This window comes from Thalia democratica, chromosome 2, assembly GCF_965202585.1.
Source record: "Thalia democratica chromosome 2, ktThaDemo2.hap1.1, whole genome shotgun sequence".
Lineage (NCBI taxonomy): Eukaryota > Metazoa > Chordata > Thaliacea > Salpida > Salpidae > Thalia > Thalia democratica.
Window position 1 is genome coordinate 4,999,886 of NC_139166.1, and position 20,786 is coordinate 5,020,671.

A 20,786-nucleotide genomic window follows, 5' to 3' on the forward strand; every position below is an offset into this window, starting at 1 on the left:
AGGCAAAATCTCATAAATAATTTTAGCTAGTATCACATAATCTTTTCTACTAGTTTATTATCCATTTTAACTTGTACTCCTATACTAGTCGTTTTCCTAATAACAAAAATTAACTAAAAGGGGTTATATTGCCTATTTTATGAAATCCTGTAAAAGCTAGAGAGCTTGATTAAGATTTTTATGTAACGCAATATCTGAGATTGAATTTTCTATATTTTTAACTTTAAATCTTTACAGAAAACTATACTTTGGATAAGGATGAACTTGTGACATCAATGAAATTTAATAAAGTTTTACTTACTGAATATAAAGATGATAAAATTAAGAAATCTGTGATGTACGAAACAGATATAGAAAAATGTTTAGTAGTATATTGCTTGTCAAATATTTTTAAGTCATCAAGTTTAATTAAAGTTTCAATGAACCTTATTCAGCGCTATTTTCCAATGATTGCTGATTCTGATAATTTTCTAGAGTTAGACTTTATCTATATCGGAAAGATACTTTCAAGCAGTGGTTTAAACATTGACTCAGAACTGCAAGTATTTAATGCCTCAGATAGATGGTTATGTCATGACGTAACTGAACGTAGAAAATATGCAACGAATCTTTTGTCCAAGGTTCGAATTCATCTTTTATCTTTTCCTGCATTAAAACAAACTTTAAACAATATATTATCAAAATATCCTGAATGTAGTCAAGCTGTTATTAGTAAAGCTATTATTGAAGCTGTTTTAAACAATAAACAACAATTAAACTCAACTAGGTACTGCAACCAAACTAATTTTAATATATTAGTTTGTGGGGGTAAAAATGTTAACCTAATGAACGTTTCAAATGATGTTAATTTATTAAGTGCAAATAATTTTAGTGAAGTCAGTAGTTTGCCACACATGAAAGAAGCCAGATGCAATTTCGGAGCAGTTTGTATAAAAGGTGAAGTTTATGTTTTTGGTGGAGGAAAAAGTAAAAAAGTTGAAAAGTACTCCCCAAATACCAACACTTGGGAATATGTAACTGACATGATGGATGATCGTATTTTGTATTGTGCTTGTTCTTCTATGGATAATGTTTATATTATGGGCGGGCGTTTAAGACAAGTTAAATGGAGGAATGTTACAGCTTCTTGTGTTACGTTTAATACAAAAATTCTGAAATGGAAAGAAATATCGGGAATGAACATTGTAAGAAGGCTTTCATCTTGCTCGGTATTTGAAGAAAGAATTGTAGTATCTGGTGGATATCATAAACGTAGTTTAAACACTGTTGAAGCATATGACCATGTTGGAGATACCTGGAATACCATGCCAAATATGATTAATGGAAGATTTCGCCACAAATCAGTTGCAGTAAACAACAAATTGTTTGTAATCACTGGATTTTTTACAAACAATTGTGAAGTATTTGATTCAGCTACTAATAAGTTTACTCTGTTAAAAAAACCTTCACAAGCATCTGGACTAGATATATGTGACCCTTCTGAAGTGATTACAATCGGCAGTAAGATTTTTTTATTTCAGAAAAACAGTGAATTCAAAACCTACGACTTTAAAAACAATGAGTGGTCAGTTGAAACATGTGAAGCAACGAAAGATATAATATTTTTTTCGTGTGTAAAAATACCCGTGATATTTAAAGGTAAACTTGATTAAAACTCAGTTAAAAAAGACCTATAACATTGTATTTTTTTCATTAGTTGCTTTAAATGTTTTGATATCTAGTGTTTTCATGTATCGTGAGTAGAATTTTTTTTTAATATTATAGAAATTAATAAACTTTTTTTAAAAGTTTTTGAGTCTCAAACTTAAAAACTTTATTAAAAGTTTGTAAAGCTTTAAGTTAAATATATATTAATGTGAAATTTATTATAATTTTTCAAAAAGTTTGTTTAAAAACTAATTTATACATACATTAATCTTTTGTTAGTAGGTTTTTAAATCTAAGGGGCACTATATTAAACTATTTTATTTAAAGGTATAACATTTATTCTCGACTAGCAATTACATTTTTAACGTAAATACTCAATTCGTTTTAGAAAATTTACACTAAACAAATTTATTTCTACAATTATTTATATATTATTAGTTATATATAAGATTGTTAATTTTAAATAACACAAATAACTTTTGAAAAGTAGTATTTAATTATTAATAAGTTAATAACTTTAAATATTAAATAAGAACCTAAAGATAACACAGTGTTTTAAATTTTAACTAGTTAACACTTTCAGATGACGAAAAATAAAAGCAAGTTTTTTTACTTCAAAAAATTATCAAAACAAAACAATAAGTTGTTTTTTAATACTTTTTTTAGGCGATAAAATTAATAAAATAGATTTTATTAAAACCAAAATGGTGGTTAAGTCAAGACACAGAGCTTTAACTCAAAAGATTCAGTTTAAAATAAAATATTTAGTGATTCAGATAAACATGCTCGCGGGCAGCAGATTTATTCTTCGAGGGCCGCAGTTGGTCTGCATGTTGCTGACATTTGAACTAAAATATATTTGTAACAAAAATTTAATATACATATATGAGCTCATTCATTTAATATGAACTATACTAATTATAAATTTTATAGAACTAAATTGTAGATATGAACAACACTAATTATAGTTATTATAAACTAAATTCTAGATATGAACTTATTCATTTGCTGTTTTATTACGTTTAGTTCCTTTTTTTTTTTTTGAAGGATTGCACAGTATATATAAATCCAATAAAATAACCCCCTGTTGTATTGGATAATTTTAATAAAGTCCCTTCAAATACAAAAATAATTAATTCTCAATATATTTTCAGAGATTATAGCAAAAAAAAAACATAAATAAAAATTTAAACAAATAAATTTATAGTATATGTATTTAATTTATGTTACGTATATTGTGACAAATTATTTAAATAATAAATAAAAAACGTGCAGTTAATTTTCAAATGTTTTATTTAACTTTCTAACGATTACAGGTTAGTTACTAGTTTTCTATAAAATTTCTTCCAGGTTTTTCGAATCTTTTTAAAATATAACAAATTACAAGTTTTAGTATATAACAATACTTATATGAAATATATGCTTCCAAAAGTTAAAATTGCTGAAAGGATACTGTGTTGCTACTTTATAAATGTTTACAATAAAATAACCCAAATGTAAAAAATAATATTATGTAGTCTTTAACACTAGACTAAACTGTATGCCTTAAACATAACTTTTGTATGTATTTTTATATGTTTATCTTAACTTTGCTAATTTATATAGTAATATTGTCTAAATTGATTTTATTTTCAGTTTTTTCTAAATTTGTTTTTGAAAAAGTTTATATTTTAAGTTTTTTTAGGTTTTTGTAATGCATTTTTTTTAATGAAGTTATTATTATTGGTTGAGATTTAAAAACACTTCTAAAAAAATAATTTAGTTTTTTTTTTAGATTTTTTTTTTTTATTTAAATTTTCCTAGTTTAACTTTACAGTAAACTAACAACTCTAGCTTACTCATATCAATTTAACAACTCTACCTTGGTATGTTATTGTTATGTTACTTACTCTTTTTAATAAATTGTTATCAAAGTTATAATTTTTTATGTTATTTATATTTTAAATTTACTTTATTAATACTATTGCTAGACTACAATTCGATTTTTATTATTAACAAAAACTAATTAACTTAGTTATCAAAATAAATTAAAATTTATTATTTATTAATTTATAGATCTTTACAGGGTTTCCACTTTCATTTAAATTCCTGGATATTTGCAATATTCAGAAAAATCTCTAGAAATCTACTTTCAGTATGTGAAAATCTCTAAAAATTACGTTTTTTGGCTTAGTGATTGAATATTTTGTGTTAGTATTACCAGTATTTTCTTTTGGTTTGATAAAATCTATTTGTACACTTCCATTCAGAGTGCAAAACATAAAACATATTTTAGCACCCCTGTTTAATATGATTTTATTAGTAAAAGGTACTTGATATTCAATTTTTTGTTTTATTATTTCATGAGTGGAAAATTACATTGCTTCATGAAGTTGTTAAGTGACTGACATAATTATTTCTCCAAAAAAAATAATACAACAGTATTGTAATATAACTGTTTTGTCATATGTTAATGATAAGTTTATTACACTGAAGCTAAATTTTTTTGAAGGGTTGTTACAAACTCTGATTAACTCAGGATAGTTTGAAATATTGAAAAAAATATCCTAATTTTTATAATTTTTAAAATTCAGACACCAGCGTAAACTTAGCTTGAAAGCATTTTTAAAGAATTTTATAAAAATGTCTAAACTTAAGACCCCATTATTTTTCTTTATCTTAATAGATAAATCCAATATTTATTTCAACAGTTTATTACAATCAAAACAATGTTTCACTCCTATACTTGCATATAGGAGATCCTCAGTTGTTGTAAATAGGTCTGAAAAAATTTTTTGAACAAAATAAATGGAAGTGAAACAAAAATAAAAACTAAAAACTAGTGTTTTAAGAGCAAAAATAAATCTTAAATATACTAAATTTAAGTAAAAAAATTTTTTATGTTACGCTTTAAAGAACTTTGTTGGTAAGATAGACAAAAAAATATAGTGCTATATACGTTAAAATAGTAAAACATGACTCACATTGAAGTTAGTTGCCAGAAAAAACAAATAGAATACTAAACACAACATTTGCAATTGATAATGCTATAAACTGACTGTTTAAACTTAAAGATAAAAATTTCAAAGTTAGGTTTATGACGTAACTATATTGTGCGCCAATATCAGCGTTTTCAGCAGTTTATGGATCGTATAATGTTATCATGCCTTTACTTTTATCTACTCAGACGACATCATAGGTTCTCAGGCTCTTAGGACAGCCATATTGCTCATTTGAAAAGATTTTAGAAACATTTTCAAAAAATGAACTGTTCTTAAACAAAACTAATGTTCCTTTGCGAAAATAAAATAGATTTTTTAAAACACTCAGTCGGTGTTGAAGGAATTGAATTTATGGAAGCTAAGGTCAAGGCTACCAAAAAACTATATTTTTGTAATAAATTCAAAATTTTCGTGATAAAAATATAGAAATATTACTATATAAATTAATGCTAAAATAAAGTTCAAGCAAAGTAAAAACAGTAGCTTAATATAGACAATCTCTAGCACTATTTATCAAGCAAATTTTTTTGATAATTACCTTTTAAGTGTCTACATTTTATGGATTTTTATATTTTTTTTTATTAGTTTTACTGGGAATTACGTACTTAAGTGTTGCCAAAATACCTGGATCCTCTTAAACCTGAAAAATCTTGTAACTTGACAATTTAGGCTTAAAAATGCTGCAACTTGCGAGCATGTAAGTTTAGCCTGCTCAACAAAACTATATTTTAAATTGACTTAAAAAATAAAAAAAAATATATTTTAGTTCCTGGATATCATTTAAGAACCATTTATTTTCTTCATTGCTAAAGCTTAAATATATGCGAAAAGACAGACATTAGTTCTAGCAGTTTTTTTTTCAAGTTTAGATTTTGGTATTTTAGTATTTAAGGGTTATAAAATAAATACTTACGCTGTTTCGAACAAAAAGAATAATATATGCTTTGTTTATATTTTAGTAAACTTAACAAAATAACCACCAATACTTTAAATATTTGCCGTGCTTAAATATATAAAGTTTATTTTCAAACTTAAAAGAAAATAATAACTAAATAAATAGAAGTTGATTACATAAAAATTGTAAAAAGTGATCCACATCTGTATTTTGAGCTTAGTTTTTTACAGATCTCAATTGATGTTGCTTGTAAATGATTACTTGAAATGGCTATCTACAAAATGCAAAAGACTAAAATGAAAAAAAAACAACACTTTATGAAACCAAACTAGAGGAAAAAATAGATATCAAACTTATAAATTGTTTTATTGTATCACTGTGTTTTTGGTTGACATTTTATTGTTGTTTATCGTGTAATTTTTTATCAAACACAAAACGTCTAACAGAATGCTTATTTTCTTTAAACTTCAACAAATAAGACTAGGATACATGTATTTCTTTTCATGTTAGCTTGTATTGTGTTCAATTATTATAAGTGGAAAAACATACAATTAATTTTATAAAGAGTTCAGCTTGGTAAGTGGTTTTTAGGAAATTTCTTCTAGGTTTTCTTAATATTTTTCAAAATATTTAAAATACAGCATTTTTGTATAAAAATAAACATTTGTAAAGTTTATTGTTTAAAAGTTATAAGTTGGTGAAAAGATAATGTGTTGCTATTTTATTAGTGCTTATTATCAACAAAACTACAACTGTTTAAAAAAAAATGTAAGTTTTTAACTAAAGTATTGTAAAGTTTTTTTGTTATTAAACTAAACTTTACTATTTTATTTATAAAATTGTCTAAAATGTAATATTATTTCAGCTTTTTCTAAGTTTGCTTTTAAAAAATTGTGATATTTTTGTAGAATTTAGGTTTTTGTAATGTAGACTTTTGTTTATTTTAATAATGTTAAGAATAGAATTGGGTTAGATGTAAAAGCACTTCTAAAAAAAAATGAAGTGTTTGTTATTTAGATTTTTTTTTGAGTTTTTCTCGTTTTTTTCTAATAGGTTTAAACAACTTACCAAAAAATAAAATTTCAACATTATTAGTTTGACATTATTATATTATAATTTTTTAGACAGGTGGTAGAGTTTTAACGTTTTGTCTTGTTTTATATTTTTAAGTTGTATAATGTTACGAATGCTAAACTAAACTTCAAATTTATTTAGTTAATATAAGATATTAAAAATAAAAAACTTAGTTTCCACAGTATAACCAAAAGTTATTATTGACCATTTTCTAATGATTTAGAATTTTTTTAGTTCTTTTTTCTTATGATATTGCGTTGTTTAATTTTGAATATTGAGCTTTACAAAATGAGCCCAGTCAATAAAGCGTGAAAGTACTAATGTATTTGAACTAAAAATGGAACGAACAGAGTGACTTGTAATATAATGATATGATATATAATTGATACAAAATCAGGGTTGCCACTCGGTCAGGAAAAGTCAGAAAAAATAAAAGAAAAAGACAAAAGTCAGGAAAAGTCAGGAAAAAATGGGGCGTTTTGAAAAAAAGTCAGGAAAAGTCAGGAAATTTCATAAAATTAAAAAAAATCAGATTTGTCAGTTAAAATTTACAAAATTCCTTGTTTTCCAAAGCCTTCAAATGGTAAAAATTAGTTAAAAGTCCTTTAAAGTCTGAAAAATTTTTAAAAACTTTCTTAGAAATTTACAAAAATATTTAGTATTATTTCCAATGCCTTCATCTGGTATAAATTAGTAAATATCCTTTATAAAACTGCAAAAATTTTCTATTAACATATTGAACAAGTACCCTACTTGAACAAGCAGATTTTGTAAGCTTTTTAGTATTGATGATCTGTAGCAAGGACACTTCCATAGTGAAACTATGATACGTAAAGAAAAGTTTATCTAGCATAATTTTAGAATCAAAGTGTTTTTTGTTTAAGTAAATAATTAAGTTCTTTATAACTAAGCAGTTAGTTTAGTATTTTATGTAACAAGTTAATGTGTATACTAAAGCGGAAATAAGACCAGATGAAGAAAACCATATCTTTATTAGATGAAGAGATTGAAGTGCTAATAAAAAACGGAAAAAATAAATTTTAGTACATACATTTAAAAAAACAGTAATTAATTTAGTTCTTTATTTTTTTAATGTTTTAACTGTAAAAGTTCGTTATTGTTTTAAGGTTTAAGTTGTGAAAATTCGTTATTGATTTAAAGTTATAATTGTAAAAGTTCCTTATATGTCGTTAGTTTATCTAGATACATTTATGCTAGGAAATGCTAAAAAATTGTGTCTTTTTTCAGTTAAAGATTAAACAACATAACTTTAAAATTCAAACATATAAGTTTACGACAGGGGTCGGCAGCTTTATCTGACTCGCGGGCCAATTTTCTTAGATTTTCATAGATAAACCTGCTAGCGGGCTGCACTATTTATAAAAAAGCCTTTGAGGCCGCATTTATCTAAAAAAAAATCTATTAATCAGTAGAAAAATATTATTAACATTAGAAATATAACAATTTAAGTAATATTAGACCATTAAAAAATAGTATTTATTGAATTAAGAGCCTAAATTTAAGTTTTTATTACAAAAAATATAATTTTTATTGTATTTGAAATGTATATTTTTTGCAGAAAAGGAGCTCGCGGGCCGCGGATTTTGACTTAAAAGGCCGCATTTGGCCCGCGGGCCGCAGTTTGCCGACCCCTGGTTTAGAATATATGTAATTAACGATGTTATCATATATTGTGTTAAATTATAAGTAGTAGATAAACACGCGGTTTATTTTCAAATGTGTCACTTAACTTTCTAAAGATTACAGATTGGTTACTAGTTTTCAAGAAATTTTTTACCAAATTAAAAAAATATTTTTCAAAATATATTAAATTATAAGTTTTAGTATAAAACATTACTTGTATAAAATTTATGTTTTCAAAAAACAAATTGCTGAAAGAACACTGTGTTGCCTCTTTTTAAGTGTTTGAAATGAAAAATAAAATTTATAAAATTTTTTAGTGTATTTATCGACTATACTGTTGTTTAAAAGAATAAACTGAATTTTGCTTTAATTTGCTGTATGAAGTAAATTAGGCATTTAAAAAATTTTCAAAATGCTTCTTATATCTTAACTATTTGATTGATCTACTAGAACACTACTTCTGCTTGTAGTTTAACACTTTCTCTAGCATAAGGTTTTCATTATATGCTATATAAAAAAGACATAACGATAGTGAAACATCAAACTTTATTCTATAATTAACTTAAAATTGATATACTTTATTATAAAATAACAGTTTTATTTTAAATTTAAGTTTTAAAGTTAAAATAACATTTAAATTGATACAATAGTTGAGTTAAATAAGTGTATCTAACAGTAGCTTGATATAGATAATCGCTATGTAACAAAGTTTTTCTGACAATTTCCTTACAAACTAGCAATATCTTTTGGATTTCTTTATATATTTAATTCTTCTTTCGAGGGATTCTTAGACTTACATAGTTTCCTAAAAACCTAGAATCCTTAAAAAACTTGAAAAATCCTGGAGTTTGACAATGTAGGTTAAAAAACATAGAAAGCTCTTGAATTGAGACATTTTGATAAAAGCCTGAAATTTAAAAAAAAAATCTCTTAAAAAACCTGAAAAGCCGGGAATTTTTTAACAACTTTACATGTTAAGTAGTAAAATTTCGGTTTTACATAACAAAATAATCTAAAAGATAAAATTTCATGTGTTACTATTAAAAGTTTTTCTATTATAAAACACATTTAAATAAGCTTTAAATATCTTTTAAAGATTACATACAAAATTTTATCTATAAGATTAATTTGTGATGTAAAACCGAAATTTTACTAGATAACATGTTATTCTATATAACACGGGTTTTTACTTCAAACTTATTTTCAAACTATAATCAGATCCTAGAACGTGTAATTCTGAGAACCTAGAGAAAATTTTCCAAAGTACTAAGAGTTTTCTAGCTCTAATTTTAAATTCATAATTTATTTCAAAGTATAATTAAAAGTTATTAGATACTAACACTGTCAACAAATTAAAAAAACTACTCAAGTTTTTTTTTTTTTTGCTTGTACCTGACTTAAAGCTTATTTAGATTAAAGTAACATACATAACTTAATATTTACTCTAAATATCTGTATAGTATATATTAAGGCTGACTCAAGTTTTTTGTCTTAAATTAAAAGGTTTTTCAAATCAGCATTTCGGCTAAAGACAGAAAAAATAAACTGTTATAGGCCAAATCTTTTTTTTTAAGGTTCTTAAAAGTACAAGCTTGTTTAAAGCTTTTGTACAATATTCTACTGTATGTTTTTTTTTTGTTTCTTCATCATAACTTGAAAACTTTATTTCTTAAACTTATATATTATATGTGTAAAGTCTTTTTTTTTTTATTTTTTTTTGTACAAACTTGTTAGTTACTGCAGGTATTTTGCTTATTTTGATACATGAATGAATAAAATAAAAAATTGGCAAATGCAGGCAAAATTTAATTTCAAAAAATGTATTATGAAATTGTTAATTATGACTAACAATTTATAATAATTTGCTTAACCTAGTTAAAACTTTTATCAGTAAGAATTTTGAAATAAATATATATCAGCAAACGAAAACAGCTTAATTATCAATTTTTTTTATTTCAGTAATTTCATACTTTTGTCAATTATATTTAGTGTCCCTTTTGGTTAAGTTTCACCAGTCTCATATGTAACAGTTAATTAAGACCAAGACAGTATTTTACAAAAAGAAATATTACTAGTATATTACCTTATATTTTTGAGGCCGTATATACAAATCTTTCATCTCATATTTTTATACTTTTTGTCATTTTCATTTCATAGTGCAATTCTTATATTTAATAGTTGGTTTAGAAGCATTTTCTAAATTAAACATTGTGTTTAATTTTAAGAAGCAATACTTACATTTACATTGTGCCATTTTTCAAAGCTCTTGAGTTTTAAATGTAACTTAAAAGGTATTAACGTTATGAAAATAAACAAGCTCCAGGGTTCATAATTAACAAAGTACCATAGTAAGATTAATTAATAAGTAATTAGGGTGATTACAGAATATTTATCCCGATAGGTGGCAGAAAGTTAGTGACAATTTTAAATCAAATAAGTCCTAAAGTTTATTGTCCTAGTGTAAGTCCCAATAAGTAACAAAGAGTTTTGGACAAAAAAGATTCCAAATCGACAAAAAAACTGAAAAATTTAGTCTACAAAGTCTTAATAGAAGTGATAATATTCAGTCAAAAAAGTTCCTAAATATTTTTTTTTTCTTTGTTTTGTTTCTAACTATTCAAGTTGTGAATCTTATAGTTTACATAAATAGAAAAGAAATTGACATCATAGTAAGATTATATCAAGAAAAACTCTAATACTTAAACTTTTTTTTTGTTTGATAAAATTAAAAAGTCATAATATTTTAAATAGCATTTAAGAATTTTATTTTTATTAAAAGTGCACTTAAAATGATAAAAAACAAGTTATGTTTATTTTTTTCATAAATAATCTAAAGTTTACTACTTTATAAATAAAAATTGTTCACAATTTCAATGTATTCCAATTTTTTACACTTAATTTTTCTGGAAAATTCTACAGTTTTTAAAGAAACTGTATATTATTTATGATTTTTGTTATTTGTCACATAATTTAATTATAAATGATTCAAATACTTAGACCCTGATCAACGAAAATTTTAAATTTTGCTATAACTAGTACCAACTTTGTTTAAGAACTTTTAAGGTTTTATATTTTTTAAATGTTAAGAAGTAGTAGTATATATGTTTATGTAACTAAAAAACGTTTGATTAATATATTTATAATTTTTTTAACGAAGTTTTAAAATATAAGTTTAGTATGGTTGTAACTTTTATCAACTTAAACTAAATGTACCTTTAATGATGCTTTTAATGATTAAAATAATACATAGGAGCTTATAGTAAAAAATCCAAGCTGCTTTGATATCTATTTTTTAAAAATTTTTGCTAGTTTTTAGTTAAATAGTACTTACTTTTGTGGTGCTCTAAGAGTAGCAACCCTGGTTTACATTTTGAAGTTTTTAATTTTTTTGTCTGCTAGAAATTTTAATTGTGCTTTGAACTTTTAACATATTAAATACATAAAAAAATTTGTTTATTATAGAAATTAAGTGCTATACAACTTTTAAACAAGCACTTAATACTGTATATTAAAAGAAGCAAGAATAAAATAGTAAAGCATTTGTTTTTTATGGATTTACTTGCTAAGCATTTTAGTGAAGGATGAACCATTATTCAATTTCAGAAAATTAAAATTATAAAAATACACTATAAATAGCAACACTAAAAATCAATACATGTAAAAGAATTATGTTTCGAGGTCTAAGTAATACCTAAATAAACATTTTATTGCAAAATTCTAATAACTTTTAAGTTAGTTTTAAACTAAATTTTGGAAAGTAGTATTTTGAATAAACTTTTTGTTTAATATAATTTTCGATAACTAGACCTACATACGTTTTTTTATTTCAAAAATTTATTATTTTTCAGTTTTCCATCGCTTAATATGTTTGTAAGAAATTTAAATTTTAGCTTAAGTTTCCAAATTTGAATTGTCATGTTTATTGTAATAAACCAGGAGTATAGTTTCCATATTTATTTTAATAAATAACCACAGAAGTTACTCGACCGTATCATTTCTAATTAAAATAAACAAATGTGTTGCTGACCCATGAACTAAAATACATTTTATAATAAAATTAAACATACCGGTCTATACTTTTAATTAAATATTGTAAAAACAAACATTTTAATTTACTTTTTTATTATGTAAGCTCCATTTTTTTTGGCTCGCACAAAAAACATGAAACAAATAAAGGGTTCAAGTTTCAAGGAGTTTCTACAAGGTTCTCTGAATATTTTTTAAAATATGTTAAAGTTAACGTTTTAGTATTAAACATTACTCATATGATTTATATGCTATTAAAAGTACCATGACTGAAAAGATGATGTGTTGCTTCTTTATGAGTGCTTATAATAAACAAAATAAAACTAAATGATATTGTCAAATGCTCTCAACTACTTAACTTAAACTATAATGTTGTTTGTTGTTTATTATATTTATTAAAACTCTACTATTTAATTTATTTAAGTTGTCTAAAATTAAAACAAAAATTTCATTTTCTTTAAGTTTGTTTTTGAAAATTTTCATAATTAAGGTACTCAAGGGTTTTGTATTTAACACTTTTGCTTAATTTTAAAATAGAGTAAATAAAATTATGTTATATTAAAAAACATTCCTACAAAACAAATAATGTATAATTTATTTCTTTTTATTTATTTTTCAGTTTTTTTCTGGTTTTGTTCTTATAGTCTTCAAAAACTGACTTGACAACTTCATTTACCTACTCTAACTTCACATTGTTATAGTGTCATATTTTTCTAATTAGTATTTGATTTATAATGTATTGGTTGATTTTAGATTTTAAAGTTACTTTAATTTTACTAATGCTAAACTACACTTTAATTTTTGTTAAGTAAAATAAGATTTTTAAAAAAAGATTTTTAAATTTTAATTTTGTTATAAAATAATATTACTCTGATTACATAATACTATAAAAAATTAAAATACTTGAAGCAGTTACAAAACCAACTTTGAAACAAAAAATCAAGTTTTATTTAACTATGTTTAGCACTTAGTTTCATTTCTATTCAGCAAACTTATTTAAATATAGTCAATGGCCGCTTGAACCCCTTTTTGCCAACATTTTTACAATAATAACATTGTTAATAATCTGTTTAAAACTAAATACTTTTAAAAATATTTCCAAAAGTTTTTGTTTACTAACATATGGTGACTTAAGGATTTTTAGTTATTAATTGAAATTTGTTATAATCTCAGCATACTTTTAAAGTTTTGTATAGGTTATAAATCTTTCATATGCTTAACCATTGTTTAGTTTTGAATGTTGAGCTTTACAAAATACAACCAATGAAACGTGAAAGTACTACTGTATTTCCACCAAATATCTTACTAAAAAGTGACTGATATGCAGTGATATGAAATTAGTATTGAGATCTTGTTCAAAATTGTAATTAGACTTATTTTTAGAATTGTGTTGTAATTTAATTGTATTTTTTATGATATAAATATAAGATTTTTTTATTAAAACTTATTAAATTACTCTATAGTTCTAATTATTTAAATTTTCTCATTATTTTCCACATAAATTTAAATTATAACTAAGTTTTATGTATTCCGAGTGATTTATTAAAGTAAATTATATTTTGTAATAGTGTTTTGTAGTTCTTTTTTTATAGTAGATGCATTGTTCAAAATGTCTTGTTTGAATTTTTAAAAGTCATCTCTAAAAAAATCTAGTGTTTATGAGAAAGTAGTTAAATAATTTAAAATTTAATTAAGAAAAGTATTACCAATAAAATTCAAGTACATAATTTTCAAGTAAGTTCTAGTGATTTTATATACTTGAAAGAGATTTTTTTTAAGATATTTTATAGCCAACTTTGCATAAAATATGTTTTTTTTTGTATCTTAAGAAAATATATATTTTATTCTTTTCTGAAGGATTAAAACTCAGGATAAGTCAGGAAAGTTTAAAGTCATTTAAGACAGTTTGTTTTTTTTACTCATAAAATGGCAACCCTGCTCATGCTTGTTTTTAGTTCTTTAGACTGATTTTGTTTTGGTTTCCAGAAAAGCACACCTATCAATTATACATTTTATCAAACTCATTAACTATTTTAAACTTAACTTGAAATACTAGCTAAGAATCTTAATTTTTATTTCATGGTATTTGAATAAGTTAAAATTTTAACCAGATGTAAGAAGATTTTAAGTATTATAGTTCAACACAATATATATTTAATCATATTTTGCAAATATTCTTAAATCAACTTTAAAAAGATTGTTTATTTAGTTATTATTTAATTTGTTATTATTTTGTACTATAACAACATATAATTAAAAAAACAATTAAAGATTATGTAATTTAGATGATTAATGTATAGAGTCATTTTGTGAATGATTTTATTATTCAAAGTTGTTAGCAACTAGCAATATTTACTTATTTTGTTGCATTTACTTGATAAAACAAAATATTATGACTAATGCTAACCTGTTTTTAATAAGATTAAAATATAACTAAAACATTTATAAATTTTAAAATATGGTTTAGTAATTTTACTTAGTTAAACCTTGTTAAGAACTTTAATCAGTGATAATTTTGAAACAAATCTATCCACTAAAAAAAGTATTTAATGAACTCAGTTGTGTTTAACATCCAATCAACTGAAAATGACAAATCAGTTCAGAGTAACAAATCTTTATAAAACTCAGATGTATTTCAGGATTACAAACAAATATTTATTTTAAAATCAATAATTATTATTCTTTATGTTAATATTACAATAGTGGACTATAATACTATTTCTAACTATTTCACTAAAGTATTTATATTATATCTAGCTTTTATTTAAATTATTTATGTTATTATCATTTATTAACCCATTAAAACTTCATAAAATTTTTTTTTGGGGTAAAATGTAAATTTTTGTAATAAGTGTTACTTAAAACTTAATAAGTTTAGCTCATGTTATAGTTAAAATTTTTCAAAAACTCACGCTGATTTGAATTTTTTTTTCCAATTTTTTCAGTTAATTAATCTTGAGTTAAAATTTATTTATTATTTTAAAAGAAAATTTTTTGGGAGTTAAGTAACTAACTGAATTTTTCAATAAATATGTTTTACTACTTGAACTTTCAGCAAAAATTTATTATTTATTAAATATATTTCAACCACATATGTATGTTAAATTAAAATATGTATCATTTCTAAACTTTATTTAAATTCAAAAATATTTGTACATTTTTGTAAAACTCATTGAATTGTTTCTAAAGTCTAAAGTTCAAAAATAATAAATTATGTGCTTTTTTTGCTATACTACATTTTTGATTGTTTAAGTTTAATATTAGTTTCTTTTATGTTCTTATAACTAATTTCACAGTTTCGTCGTCATAGGTTGACTCGGGTTTTATGTTTTAGAAATGGTGGAAAAGTATTTTAATAATATTTAAACTTGTGCTGAACTTAAAAAAACTGCAGGCAAACTTGTGCTTGTTAGATTTTTTATAGTTCTTAAAACTTTAATGCTACCATTTTACTTAGATCCAATATTTCTGTATATTGTAAATTTGTTTATATGAACGTTATATGTTATTTTGCATGTTACACTGTTTGGTTTACTCAAAAATTCCTTACTGCGCAATTTTCATCCGAATCAATTAGAATCGGACCAAATCTCTTCAGATACTTTTTTTTTACTTTTTATATCTTTGTTCCGTTTCTTTTTTTTACTTCGACTCTTACATCTAACTATTACCCTCGGTTGGTATTTATTTTATGCGTGTTTATTCTTTTTTACTTTGAACTGATCAGATGGAAACTTATCTGCATGGAACTTGTGCGGATGGGAGTTGTTTTTAATTGATAGTGTGTGCGGTTTGGAATTGAGCGTGTAACATAATGTTTATTAATTTCAGTTGTAATGAGACTGCTGTGTTTACTTGCATCTCATATTTTTATTATTTGCTTTAATTGTTTGATTAAAAAGTTTTAGTAAAAAAAAATATTATATTTGGATTTGTGCAATCAAGTATACTATTGAATAACTCTCTCCAGTTACATTTATTCTTATAGTTGTTGACAAGTCCTAGAGAATAAGAATAAGACCTTTATTTTTTATTAACAAAATATACATGCAAATTTATAAGTGTATTTTTAAAGTTGAAATAAAAAAGTGTTATTTAAACAAAATTTAGTTTTTTTAAAGTTTTTAAAACATTTTATAGTTCATATAAAATAAAGTTTTGAACTGTTTTTACTTAAAGTAAAATTTTTATTAAGTTTTATTTATCCCATGTAACTTTCAGTTGAACTTTTTTTTTATAATTATTGCTACAATAGTGTTTTTTTCGTTCTTAATAAAAAACATACGGGTAGCTGTCTAGTTTGCAAGAGTGCACAAAAGTGCACGAAAATACTTTTGCACGAATGGCCACTTTTGCATGACACTTTTGCAAGAGCAGACAGTTTTGCACGAGTTAAATTTTTTATTTTTTGTTTTTTAGTTTTTTTATCTTTTTTTTTTTTTTTTTTTTTATATTTTTACTAGTACTGTTACCCCGGACCCTCACCCTCGATCGATATTTTGTTTTTAAATTGATTTTTTTTTATATTAATTTTAATCAATTTTTATTTTTTTTTTCCTTTTACTGTCACTGTTACCCTAACCCCTACCTTCGGCAGTAACTTTTCTTCATTTATAGTTTTACTTTTCTGTTTATTTTTAATTTTTTCTATATTTTTTTTACTTTTGTGCAAAAATGTAACTCGTGAAAAATTGAACCTTGGTGCAGAATCATCTTCGTGCAGTTTTGTTCCCTGGTGTAATTTTGTCCCCTTGTGCAAATTTTGTTCGTGCAAACTTGGCTTTATGCAATTTTGTGCATTTCTGCAATTTTGTTGTCGTGCACTTTTAGCCCTTTCGTGCAATTTAGTAACTTCGTGCAATTTTATCTTCGTGCAATTTAGACTCGTACCCAAAACATATATTGTTCAAATTGTCTTGTCTTATATATAAAAAGTAGTTCCAAACATAATCAATTATTTTAAATTAAATAATTAAATAAGTTAAATATACTAAAATCCTTACCATACACAATGTTAAAAAATACAGCTTTCTACAATTGATACAAACAAGTATTTTGTTTATTTTATGATAATAATTTATTTTTTACAGATTTAAACTGATAAAATGTCGACTTCAATTGACAATATACAAATAACGAGGTATACTTCTTATGGTAGATTTGAATATTTAGTATTAAAAATTAGAGGAAACAACGAAATTCGCAAGTATGAGTCCAGTAGTTTATATAGTTTTACTGAACACGAAGCTGTAAGTAAAATAGCAAATGATTTTGTAAAAGATTACAAGTCTGAGTATTACAGGACAAAAATCATTCAAGGTTTTCAACAGTTGCGTTTAAGAGGAGATCGTTTTAGAGATGAAAAATTTGGTATTCGCGACATGGATATTCCTCTTCTACAAGATCCCCTTGAATTCCATTCCTCATGTAAAATGAAAATTGTTGATAATTCCACGACAAATCTACAAGAAAACGAAGTATCTCAGAGTGAATTGAAAGAAAAACTGTCTAACACATACAATAACAGTGAAGTAGCGAAGTTTTTTGAAGACAACAAATGTTCTGTTTGCATGAGTAACTACAAAGAGATAGTTGATGAAGACCTTCACATAGTAGTTCCATCTTGTGGACACCCGTTGTGTTGTAAATGTGCTGATAAAGTTTTAGTTAGTGAGAAGAAAGAATGTCCAAGTTGTAGAGGAGATTTTACTGCTCAGTCGTTCGGTCTCATGAAGTTCAACGAAGATTTGACGATAAAGGCTGATGATGGAAAATTATTTTTGTAATGCTTTAGAAATAATATGTTTTAAAAAGTTACTTTTCTGTTTATTATATTTTTATTAATCCAGATAAACTTAAAAATTATAGTTGTTCTAATGTAGTGTATTAGACGTTTACTTATTAAATTACATGTTTTTAAAGCTATTAGACTAGTTTAATTTATTTGAGCTTCATTGAAATAAAGTAAATGCTACTGATACAAGTGTTTTTTTTTAGATGATTTAATTAAAATAATATCTAATTACATTTTTTTCCTAGCTAAGCCTAATAATTAATATAGAAATAAAGTTCCTGATAATATTTTTTTTAAATAAAAGAAGTATCTATATCATAAAGTTGTAATTACATTATGGGCTTAGACCTAAACTTTAGCTTATGAATATATATTTTTTTAACGTTAATTGATGTAATGTTTTTAAAAGTAAACTGTTTTTTAATTTTTAATTATTAATAAGAAGTGAATGTTAAAGTTATGGATCCGATTAATTACTAGTTTGAATTCATTTATCTTACAATTTTTTCTCAATGCAATTAACTGCTTTTTAAGTATTTGCAGATCTATATATATCTTAACCTTAGGTCAAATTAATGCTAGTTTTAAAAATACAATAAACTGGTCACTGAATGTTACTAGAGCATAAAAATACAAAATAAAACATACAAACTTTTAATCAAATAATTGTAATCGTCTATTTTTGGTAACTCTTGGCGTGAGAGTATTAATGTGGCAATATTAGATTTAATAAAACAAATTTTGTATAACTGATCTTGGCTGGCCGGATTCCATTGATCTTTTAAAAAACATCAGGGGTCATTTTAAATCGTGGGGCGGTTTCGATCAGCGAGCACAACGATGCACGGCCATATACCATAGCTCATATAGTTTTTCATTTGACTGTTTAAACTTTGCAAAATACTTATTTATGATAATTAATTTAGAACAGTTAACAATTTAGAAAAAAAATGAATCATACTTAAAAACATAATTGTGTGAAATAGTGTTAATTGTGTTAATTTTAATTCAACCATTTTACTGCTTTATTTTTATATCTTAGGCGTATTTCGACTGGTTTCCTGTTTCCTATGCGACACTTTTCTTTTACAAAGTTTTCTTTTAAATATTTTTAAAAAGTTTGTTTATATTTGTTAAGTGTTTGCCATCAAATAATTCTTTTTTATGAATTGACGTAGTTTTATAAAAATTTTTTTATATAAATATTATCATACTGCATATAATTAAATTTTAGTTTGCAACAACATTTGGAAAAGGAAACTTTATTTCAATATCTGCCCATCAAAAGAGGTGTAAAAACTAGTTTTAGATTTTTTCACAGGTTTTTTTTTAGATATCGTTGAATAACTCACATGTTTTCTTTATTTTACAATGTTCGAAAAACTGTAGATTTACATTTCTTTTAGTAGTAAAACAATTGTTCACGTCTGCTACTATTTTGGTTTTATAAACATAGTTTGTATTTATTCAAGTGTGATTTTCTGCTAAAGTAGTTTAACTGGAACTTTTTTATTTAGTAATTTATTGACATGTCATTGAATAAACATTTATATTATTAAGATTAACTAATTCCTTATATTGGTTAGTTCATCGTTTTTAGTTTCTTATGTATGAAAGGTTTCTTTGTGGATGTTAGCTTCAATATACTAGAAACAAAAAATTCATTTTGTCAATAAAAAAAGGCCTTACATTAAATTTTAATTGTTTCACTTAATATCAAAGAACTGGATTTTTCGAAAAAATTATGAATTCTTTTTTACTTTTGATTTCAAGTAGTCTAAAGTTTAAACATAGCTATGTACCTAAAAAACTTTAAAGTTATGTATTTAAACGTTATGTAACAATACTATTAAAAACTTTTAATAAATATTATAGTTTATAAATACTTAGTTACTAATAAAACGTAAAAAGTGCTACACCTCTTGAAGAGTTTAGACACGACCATGGTTTAAAAAAAAATTATAATAAAACTGTATAACTTAAATGAAGCCATAATGAAACAAAAACGTGAATCCTCTATTATAGTTAATAATTTTGAACTATTATGTAAGAGACAATAACTTCAAATGTATAATAATTAAATTTCAACTATATTATCAGGAACAAAAACTCTAAATTATGATGTTAAAAAAATTAGTTTTTGTAACAATAAAGACTATTTTATTTTTGGCATATATGGCAAATAAAAAAAAAGTTCAATATATAGCAAGTATAGCAAATATTGCAAATATATTGCAAATAAGAGCAATAAAAGCAAACTTAAAATAATATGGCAATATGGGAAAGTTTGATACAAATTATGGAAAACATGTCAAAATATAAAATCATGGTAAAATCTGGCAACTAGGACAAAATGATAAAAATATTGCAATTATGGCAAAAAGTAGCAAAATTAAGAAAAACATGGTAAATATGGTATGTTTTTCAAAATTATTGCAATGTTATGAAAATAATTAACATTTATGGCAAAAACATATGATAAATAAAACAATAAAATAAAAAAATATAACAAATTTAAATTAAAAAACGATGAATCAGTCATAATGTTGATGTTTACTTAAAAGGAATTTAGTGGGTAGACATTCATATCTTAGTAATCAATAATATCTCTTCCTTATAACAGAAACATCATTTAAACCATACAAGCTAAATTGGCACTAGCAGGAATTGAACCGACGACATATCGATAATACCGGCGTCTTAACACCTCGACCAAACTGCTTCG

At 24.0% G+C, this 20,786-nt stretch overlaps 1 protein-coding gene across 1 annotated transcript; it reads left to right on the forward strand.

Moving 5' to 3' along the window:
* Positions 1-824: 824 nt before the first annotated feature.
* LOC145849556 (kelch-like protein 40) lies at positions 825-16,077 on the forward strand. The gene is made up of 2 exons (XM_082954507.1): positions 825-1,500; positions 15,995-16,077. Exons 1-2 carry the CDS (start codon positions 825-827, stop codon positions 16,075-16,077), a joined length of 759 nt encoding a protein of 252 aa, XP_082810633.1.
* The last annotated feature ends 4,709 nt before the right edge of the window (positions 16,078-20,786 follow it).